General features: G+C 39.6%; 1 protein-coding gene across 1 annotated transcript; it reads right to left on the reverse strand.

The window, feature by feature from the left end:
- Nucleotides 1–1,477: 1,477 nt before the first annotated feature.
- Nucleotides 1,478–9,686, reverse strand: LOC108410679 (C-type lectin domain family 4 member M-like). The gene is made up of 5 exons (XM_017681881.2): nt 9,422–9,686; nt 4,653–4,976; nt 2,463–2,605; nt 2,146–2,252; nt 1,478–2,040 (listed from the first exon to the last, which is right to left on the reverse strand). Exons 1-5 carry the CDS (start codon nt 9,588–9,590, stop codon nt 1,893–1,895), a joined length of 891 nt encoding a protein of 296 aa, XP_017537370.1. The 5' UTR covers nt 9,591–9,686; the 3' UTR covers nt 1,478–1,892.
- Between the last annotated feature and the right edge of the window lie 1,101 nt (nt 9,687–10,787).

Consider the following 10,787-nt stretch of genomic DNA (forward strand, 5'->3'; position numbering starts at 1 on the left):
AGAGGTGTTGATACATAAATAATTAAACAGATGTTTCATTCTTAAAATCATGCGTGAAAATGATTTTGGTCTTAGTACTGATTCACATCTTGATTTTTCTTTTGTCACTCTTGTTAACTTTTACACAGGCTGTTAAGTTGTTAACTTTTACAGCAGAGCAGCAATATGTCCCATATGTGACACTGAAACAGCATGGAATTTAGAGAATAGGTGAGAAGATGATTACAGTGAAACATGGTAAGTTCAATGAAAATGACACAGAAAAACAAATATTAAAAAAAAAAAACTACTTTTTTCATTTATGACCATTATCAAATAAAACGTCAGCATTCCACACATACAGATTTACCAGTTGGTCAATCAAGCTTGAAATGACCACTCAATCACAAGTCAGAATGCTGTGGAGAGTAAACATATGAATTGTTTTCCTGCATTGGTCCCATCTTCAAGTACACTATATTGCCAAAAGTTTTCCGTCACCCATCCAAATCATTGACTTCAGGTGTTCCAATCACTTCCATGGCCACAGGTGTATAAAACTAAGCACCTAGGCCTGCAGACTGCTTCTACAAACATTAGTGAAAGAATGGGTCACTCTCAGGAGCTCAGTGAATTCCAGCGTTGTACTGTAATAGGATGCCACCTGTGCAACAACAAGTCCAGTCGTGAAATTTCCTCACCATTAAATATTCCACAGTCAACTGTCAGTGGTATTATAACAAAGTGGAAGCGATTGGGAACGACAGCAACTCAGCCACGAAGTGGTAGACCATGTAAAATGACAGAGCAGGGTCAGTGGGTGCTGAGGGGCATAGTGCGCATAGGTCGCCAACTTTCTGCAGTGTCAATCACTACAGACCTCCAAACTTCATGTGGCCTTCAGATCAGCTCAAGAACAGCATAGAGAGCTGCATGGAATGGGTTTCCATGGCTGAGCAGCTGCATCCAAGCCTTTCATCACCAAGTGCAATGCAAAGCGTGGTATGCAGTGGTGTAAAGCACCACCACTGGACTCTAGAGCAGTGGAGACGTGTTCTCTGGAGTGATGAATCGCGCTTCTCCGTCGGGCAATCTAATGGATGAGTCTGGGTTTGGTGGTTGCCAGAAGGACGGTACTTGTCTGACTGCAGATCGTGCTAATCGTAAAGTTTGGTGGAGAGGGGATTATGGTCTGGGGTTGTTTTTCAGGAGTTGGGCTCAGCCCCTAGTTCCAGTGAAAGGAACTCTTAATGCTTTAACAGACCAAGAGATTTTGGACAATTTCATGCTCCCAACTTTGTGAGAACCAGTGCTCAAAGCAAGGTCCCATAGAACACCTTCGGAATGAATTAGAGTGGAGACTGCGAGCCAGGCCTTCTCGTCCAACAGTGTCTGACCTCACAAATGCACTTCTGGAAAAACGGTCAACTATTCCCATAAACACACTCCTAAACCCTGTGGAAAGCCTTCCCAGAAGAGTTAAAGTTGTTACAGCTATAAAGGGTGGGCCGACATCATATTAAACCCTATGGATTAGAAATGGGATGTCACTCAAGTTCATATGTGTGTGAAGGCAGACGAGCGAATACTTTTGGGAATATAGTGTATGTCAGCTGTTAATGTAGTTTAAGATATTTGTGTAGACTGCTGTTTTAATATATGATGCTGGCTATCTTGTTAATAGCTGCTCATGCTTGCTAGATAGACACTGGTTGGTGCCTATCTCTACCATGACCAAGGAAAACTCACATAAGGTTATCACCATTCGGTTCATTAAGTCTGTGTCTGTCTCTGTGAATCTTAACAATTAGTATCAGGAGATAAACAGATATCACCAGCAAACAGGTCAAATCTTAATGAAAAGAAGGCAAGTTCAAAAAACAGTATGTTGGTAATGAGTCATGTGCAGCAATTCAGCTAAATATTCTCATCTCACAGATCCAAACAAAGTCATCCTTACAGCTGTAATCAGCCCAGTTCTTTACAGGATCAGACACATAGCCAGTTATGACGCAGTCTTCATCTCCTGTTCTACTATTGGGTTCATCAGCTTTCCAAAACCTGAAAGAGACAAATCACAGTATCCATTATGTTTTTTGTCAGAGTAGTGAGGAGTTAAAGTCAGTAACTGCATCATGACCAGAGCTCAGTCTAGTGGTCCCTTACCCAGTGGTCAGTGCTGAGCCATCCACCCATTTCCAGACCCCCTCTGAGGCGCTGTCAGTCAGACCAATCCAAGCCCACTGACCTCGTCTCAACATCTCAATAAAGTCCTGTTGAAGTGTGACAACTGCTTACATACTCTCACTCACACATTCAGTACACTTACACACACCTGATCATGTGCACAAGATTTAGCACATTTTTCCAATAAAAATGCAGAAAGAAAGCTAAAAAGAGATGTGCTAGTCTGCAAAAGTGGTAACCTGTTTGAATCATGAAATAAAAGCAACCATCTCTCTCTCTCTCTCTCTCTCTCTCACCTGTTCCATTCTGCTGTTTATGATCACCAGGTTTGCTCCTCTCTTTCTGCAGTCCTCTTTGCTCTCCCTCCAGTTCTTCTTCTCAGTAGTGATGTAATAAATACTGGAGTTGAAATACAGCCATCCCTTCTGGTTTGCTTTTTCTATAGACATCAGGGACATAACAGATTTGAACTGAAATCAAAATCCTTGGTTTAGTCCAGGGTGCATGTGATGTTAAAAGTGTTTCTGCCACGCTAATGTTTCACACATTAGCCTACAGTCTTTTCAGCATATTAGTAGTCTATTAGTCATATTAGTAGTCATAGTCTATTACTAGTGCAGTATCTATTTTAGAATTAAGAATAAGAGTTTTGGGAGAAATTCCCATGTTATGGCGCTGGGGATGTCCATTGAGCCAGAGATCAGATTTTTACCAGATTTTTTTTTTTACCAGCGGTACGCAGTTTACTTAGAAGTACAGGAGCCATAGTTTGAATTGCAATATGCATGACAATACGTCTTCTAGGCCTCTTGAACATACAAGATTGATCAACACCTTATGATCAGTACAGATCACAGAAGGTTTTTTGGAATCATTCCCAGGCCAAAGCAACCACAAGGGCATCTTGATCTATGTGTTCCTACGTTCTGTAGGAATATAAAGGCAATGATATAAAGGCAAGGGGTTGCCACTCTTCTGATGGTTGGAGCTGAAACAGGACTTCTCTAGTTCATATAATGCATCTGCAGACACTCTCATCCCTCTGTCAAGGCAGCACAGTGCAACGACAATAGAGGAGCTCAGTTCCAGTTTCACTTCTCCAAAAGCTTTTTATTGTGCACGGCTCAGATCTAGTTATCAACGGCTTTTAGGAGTTCTCTGATCAGTTCTCTCCCGTGACCCTGAGGGAGAAGCGGCTTAGAAAGTCTTTGTGTATGTGTGTGTTCAGTTCTCTGATCCTGTTGGTTCAGCAATGTTGGGGGAGATTTTTCCAACATAGTGGACCATGCCCAAGAGTCACTTGACATCAGTACCATGTTTGGGCACTACCATCTCTGAGATCACTTTTAATCTTGTCTGGATCTGACTGTGTGACGGCAGCACTAATGACATGACTGAAAACCACACCTCCCAAAAGGTGCAGGAAGGTTTAGTGGGAAGGTTTAGTGAATCTCTATGCAGAGTAATTTCCTAGAATTCGAGCAGTAATATCGAGTGTGGAGAAAAACTGTTGATCCAGCCAGCTTGGCCAGTGTTTCATCCACTGCTGGTAGAATGCCTCTCTCTCTTATTGAAGCAGACTAAGTCAACAGAAATGTGTATTTTATCATTTGGCCATGCCAAAGCACCATTCTGTAGCTTCTCCAATGAATGCAATGACCCCTAAGTCCTCCATTCTTTCATCTCCATCCTTTTCATTAAGGGCAAAGACACTTGTCTGTTTCTGCAGTCTCTCTAGCCCACTGAAGACTTTCAGAGACTTCCTAGCCAGTGGAGAGACCAATCCAGGCACTACAAAAACACTGAGCATTCCCATTATACACCTGTGACCTAATGTTGCATCAAACTGCCCATTCACCAATATTGAGATCTTGCTCTGTCCACATAGATTCCTTGTGGCTCAGCAGAGCACTCCATGTGTTACTGCAGCTCTAGTGTCTAGTGCTTCAACAGGATCAGTTTGCCATTCATTATAACTGTTTTCTGCACACTGTATCACGAGTAGCAAAGATCATCTTTCCCCAAAAATCAATGGGTCTACACTCTTAATCACCTCATTTTGATTTAGACAGCTGCAGCTTGTACAAGAAATGTAACTGTAATTTACAAAGAAGGGAGGTCCAAAACTTCTGACACTTTTTGTTTTTATTCAAGCTCAGTAAAGCATGAATCTGAGACTGCAGTGCTTCTCATCTGCACATGTGTGGACAATAGATATTCTACAATCTTCTACATATTCTGCATATATGTAAATATTCTATAAACATCTCTCAATCATTATTACTGTAATTATAATTATTACTAAAATAAAAGGAGGCTGGGCCTTTGCTGTTGCTGCACCAAGGCACTAGTGCAAGCGGAGAGCTAATGATGGGACAAATTTGTGTCTTAATTATAGAGCACTTTCCTATAAATGTGCTATATAAACAACATTTACATACTATTATCAATCAATTAAGGCAGACTGTACAGCCAAAACCACTTACCAATTTCAGAAAGCTTTCTCTGGAGTTTATCTCCCTCTGTTGTCAAACGGTCTTTCTCTAGAGTCAGGTTGGTGTAACTAGAATATAATTGGTCTCTGTCTATAGTAAGGTTGGTGAAATTGGTCTGTAACTGGTCTCTCTCTATAATCATGTTAGTGTAATTGGTCTGTAACCTGTCTTTCTCCAAAGTCAGGTTGGTGTAACTGTTCTGTAACCAATATGTCTTGATCCATAGCAGTGTAATGGCCGTCAGCAGGAGAACACAAAGTAGCCCCAGACACGCTGCCATCAGTCTGTAGAATCTACTCCCTATTGTGCAACTCTCTAGAGGGAATAAACATAGAGATATGTAAGATTTAGTCATAACCAACAATTACATGTATATCCATCACAATCATCAACACAAAAGTTTGTAGTTTCTTAAGTACAACTTCCTCGTAATTGCTGTTGCTGCAAATTGTTGATGTACACTTAGACACTATAAAAAGACTGCATAGAAGGTATACCAAGATTCATGCATATTCAAATCCCAGGGGACAAAATGTTATGTCTGCTTAAGTTTTGTGTCATTCACTTCATCCCTCCTCCTTGTTCCAAACGCAACAGCTGCCAAATGTGCAGAAAGACTGTTTTTCTCAAAATCAGACCCTAGCAATCACAAAAACTGACCACAGGTTCGCTGTAATCATGTAGGAAGTAAAATAATCACTAAAGTTTAGTGAAATTTTGTCGCTGATGTGAACAGGCCATGGATGACTGTTGTCAGAGGACATAAAGGAGGAACGAGTCACTCTCGCCAAAACCATGTGACTGTGTTCCCAGAAACATTTTCACATCTCTCGCTTTATGAATCCTCTCTGAACTACTGCTCATCTTTTTTCATGCACTTTTTGTGTCACTTTCCAGCGCTTCAGAAGATTTGGTCTTGTGGTGGTGTTTTTCTTGTAATAGTCAGGGCAGAGGGGAGCTGAGAAATCAGTCAAGTACAGTCAGCACACTTGCAAACCTACAAAGTGCATCTCTGTGGTAGGCGTACCTGACTAATAGCCTGACAAACTGAGCTCCAGCAGCCGAGCAGAAAAACAGACGTGCAGGCGAAACACAAATAAAGAAGCACTTTTTGAAGCACGAGTAAGTCTGTTAATCATTCATTTATGAGCACGTTTACATGGTACTGGAATTAAGAAATTTCTAGTCAGGTTTCTAATCAAAATACACCCCCAGACTGATCAAGAGAAGCCTGACATGCTTGTTCTGATTTGGATTTTTTCAAGCTGGGCTACCTGAAGCACTCGGCTCCCCACACAAGCTCTCCACAAAAACAGCGAGAAAAATATGTCTCCCCTCAACTTCTGAGAATCTGTTCATTTAGTCTGTATATTAAGCCAGTCCTGAAGCTAATGACTCCTGACTGCTACAATATTGGGTAACACTTTACTTAAAGGGTACATGATATGGCAGTAAATAAGGCGTTTATCAGGCATTAATCAGGAACAAATGAATAAGTCATATATGAACAACCACAAGATTAAATTACTGAATGAACATGAAGGCAATGAAGGTTTTCTTCAACGATTAAATTTATCAAGAGAAGTATGTTTAATGGCAGGTTGCTGTCACAGAGCTGCTCAACCGACCGATTCAGGAGATCCTGTGTCTCACAAGCCATTAGACTCTTCAGCTCTTCCCAGTGGGGCCGGAAGAAGAAGAGAAGAGAGAGGAGGGAAGAGGACAGATGAGGACTGAAACTGAATCTCATGTTAAATCATAAGTTTATTCTGTCAATCTACGCAAGTGGACACCTTACTGTATATTAATATGACATTTTTAGCTCCTATGCTGATATGCAGTGTCTCATGAGGGAATGGTTTATCCTACAGTTACCACTGAACTTCGATAATAATTGATAGGGAAAGTGTGGTGCCTGTACCCTGGGGTCAAAAGAATCCTTGATTCTATGCACATTTCTTTGCTTTCCCTCATCTAGTGCACCTGATTGAACTCAACAGCTAATTAAGCTCCTATTGTGCTGGTTGAGGTGTGTCAGAGTGAGAAAAACACAACACTATGCAGTGTCGATTCTCAATTCACTATAAAGAAAGCAATGATTTCTGACTCTTCATGGTGAATTCATGTTTGTGCCCCCTAAAGTAAAGCGATGAACCATCCATCCATCCATCCATTTTCTAAGCCGCTTCTCCGTCAGGATCACGGGGGAATGCTGGAGCCTATCCCAGCAGTCTTCGGGCGGAAGGCAGGATACACCCTGGACAGGTCGCCAGTCCATCGCAGGGCAGACAGACAGACACAGACAGTCACTCACACCTAGGGGCAATTTAGCATGTCCAATTGGCCTGCCTGCATGTCTTTGGACTGTGGGAGGAAACCGGAGAACCCGGAGGAAACCCACGCAGACACGGGGAGAACATGCAAACTCCACACAGAGAGGACCCTGGTCGCCCGGCCGGGGAATCGAACCCAGGCCGCTACCCACCACGCCACCGTGCCGCCCAAGTAAAGCGATGAACCAGTCATACTTTATTACTGAATAAAAGCTCAAAAATAGCAGTCTTTCTTTTGCCCTCTCAAGCACAGTCATGAATTATAAGTGCAATATAAACGTGACTGACAAAAAATCATAGGAATAAAAAAATATTTTATCATCATCTTATGATTTTTAGACAATACACAGTGCCAGAGCACGTGAATATCAGTGTAGTACACGGAAAATGAAGAGGACCCAATACAGACAGAACTGCTACTTAACTACATGACGATAATCGTATTGCAGCGTGCAGAGTTTCCAAAGAACTCACGCAAGATTCCTTGACTCAGCTTTACAGAAAAACTCGTAAAAAGACTCAAAAACAAAAAGGTAGAATATCCCGCTTGGCCAGCGCTCGGCCATGCGCAGTTAACGTGCTCTCTCGATGTCTGTTTACTACTAGGCCCTGTGAAGCACTGCCAACGTCCACACAGCCCTTCAGAATAAGAGTCCATGTGGCCTGACGCCACATATTAATAGAATCGCACGACGCCCGTGAGAAACAGAAACACCTTTCTACTCAAACTAAAAAGGTTCACTGCAAAGAAGAAAGCACCAAACCAAATATTTAAGCTGCTTTACAATAAATTCAGAGACAACAGCATCTGCAAATGATGATTTAAATACATCTCTAATTATTTTAAATAAATTTTTAAATCTTCTCTTAGAAAAAAGCTGTGATTTTCTGCTGTGGAAACGAGTTTCATTCCAAAATGCTGTGTTTCCATTACTAAAAAATAGATCACATTTTTAAAAATAATAACAGATGTACAATGGAAAAGATTTTCAGTTTCTAAAAGTGGTATCCAATTTTCATAATAACGGTGTCATATATTAGGATAATTTTTATGTCACAGTTTTAATGCAATCAAATGCCTATTTACAGTAAATTAACTGGTTTACAGTTTATTAAACATACAACAGTTTATGTTTATGTTGTAACAGTATGACATAGGCCATCATAAATTACATGAATAGGATGAAACTAACCGAGCTTCTAGCACTTCGCCAGTGTGCACTACCTTTCTTTTTGTATGCTTAATTAACGCATGAATTCCTGATGAATTCAGACGCTGAAGAAAGCCTTTGTTACCTTCATATTCATTCATTAGTACAAGCGTTAGTAATTTAATCTTGTGGTTGTTAATATACAACTTACTTATTTGTCCCTGATTAATGACTCATTGATCATTAATTATTAATAAGTAAATGCCTTCATCTCTGGCAGATCATGTACCCTTAATGTAAAGCATAGCATTAGCGTAAAAAAATGCTAGTAGAATGCTAATATTTCTATAGCTTGCTATAAATGGGACCATTTAAGGTGGAACGGGAAATTTGGTTAGCTAGCTACTGAGACATCACCATAATACTAGTGATTTTTATGCTTGCTATGAAGAAAAGGACCATAATACACTGAAACAGCATTAACCTCAGACGAAACAGTGGTTACTGTCATTTTTGACAGAGGAAATTCTCACATTTGTGGGTTTCTTTGGTCACTTGCACAGCCACCTTGCCTGTTTTTCTATTTCTCATAACACTGTTTTGCAGTGTGCCTCTGACAAAAACATGTAACCTTAAAACTTCGCTCTAACCCTCTATCTCAATAAAAGTTGGGACACCCTACCCCAGATATGAACGTGCAAAACAAGGGCTAAGTGGTAGGGGCGAGGAGTGAAAGGGGATTGTGCCGAAGTGTTTGTGCCGTTAATTGTGTTTCTTAATGATTTAATAAATACATTTGTTCATAATATTCTCCTGGTTGCTACTAATTTTATATATTATATAAAATATACTATATTACTTACCATATTAGCTCATCTTAGTTACTACTGTAGAAGTTAGTCTTAGTCACTGCACTAGAGAGTCTTAGTTTCTATATTAGCCAATCTTAGCTATTATAAAAGTTGATCTTAGTTATATTAGTTAATGTGTCTGTTCATTCTATAAATATGCTCTATTTGAAGTCAAATATGTCCGAAACAAGCACTTCCTTCTTATGTTCATTCATTTGCAACAAAGCATAACCCATTATTTGTGAGTGATAATGACTGTATTAGTTCATGACTTGTTTGCTCATAGTTTAGGTTAATAAGGAACCATATTCTAAAGTGTTACCTAAACTGCTGGCTGTGCTGCACCAATACCGGTACAACAATACTACACTATGAACAATATTGTTTCTATACATAAGTGTATAAAGGTGAATTTGTTATCTTACCTGTTACCTTTTGTGTTTGTGAGATCCCCTTTGTGTTTTTGTCCTCTGTGCCACGGTCTTGACTTCTTACAAGGTCTGCTCTCCCATAAAGATTCACTACCATCTCTACTTTATCTCCTCTGTCCAGCTCCTCGAGGCAGATCAGATCATCAGAAACAATTTGAGACATCTTTAATCTATAAAGCACACCAAATCTCTAATCTATAAAAGACTAATTCACTAAATTACTGCGTCCCTGTCTGTAGAAACGCTACTGCACCGCTGCACTTCCTCGCTAGTTTAACTGTTTTAGTGGCTTTAATAAAGGAAGTGATCAACCACACAAAACTGTATCAAAGTGCTTTACTGTGACTAGAGAGGAGCTGACGGATCGGATTTCTTATTAGTGCTTTTACCCCACTGTTTCAATGACTGAGCAGTAGAACACTGCAAAAAAAGAAGACTTTAACCAGAAAATCTTAAAAAGAAGCCCAATAGATCTTGTGTGTATAAAGTCAATCAGCTAGCTTTTAGAAACCTTGTCTACAGTAACTGTATTTAGATTATTCAGATACTTCAAATGGAATAATAAATGTTTTTGAGAGAACTGAAAAGTTTTAACCTTCTCTACTATGATACTTTTAAGATTTACAGATGTTTAGCTATATTATCTTAATAAATGCGTTCTTTCTTGTTTCATAGTGAAAAGCTTTGGAAATTTTCAAGCTAACTGATTCATGTTAGACATACAAATCTAGTCAAGTCTGTTGAAATAAACTATATCTATTGTTCTTTTTCAGGATTTTCTGGCATGTTAAGATTTTAGTAGCCACGTTTACACGCAGCCTAATAATCCATTAATAATCTGGCTAATAGCTCAATTGGAACAGAATATGTCCATGTAAACACCTCAATCGGAATAGTCTAGTCATGTTCACAGAGCAGACTTAAAAGATGTAGCGAAAGTTTATAATGTTCAACATGGCAGAGCAGAACCTGGTCTGCAGAGGAGACGAAATTTATGCTCTGAGCTTTAAAAGACATCCAGTTTGTGTGTCTCAGAACAGGACGTCTTCCTCTCGCCACTTCCTTTACAAGCACATGTGAAGGACGTTTTTACTTAATTTGAAAAGTACAGGCTTTTAGTGTTAATACTTCATATATACTTAAATACATACTAAATGCATTATTTTGGAACCTATGACAAGTGTATTTAGACTGCATTTAAGTTATGTTTAAATATACCTTAAAAGCATAAAGTTGTCCTTTTACGTGATTTTTTTCCAGACAACTCTAGTTAACTTAAGTAGATTTAAATGTGATTTTAAACAAAATTGTTATTACACTTGGAATACATTATAAATGCGCTTCTTTATGTACTGTTGTG

This window comes from Pygocentrus nattereri, chromosome 22, assembly GCF_015220715.1.
Source record: "Pygocentrus nattereri isolate fPygNat1 chromosome 22, fPygNat1.pri, whole genome shotgun sequence".
NCBI lineage: Eukaryota > Metazoa > Chordata > Actinopteri > Characiformes > Serrasalmidae > Pygocentrus > Pygocentrus nattereri.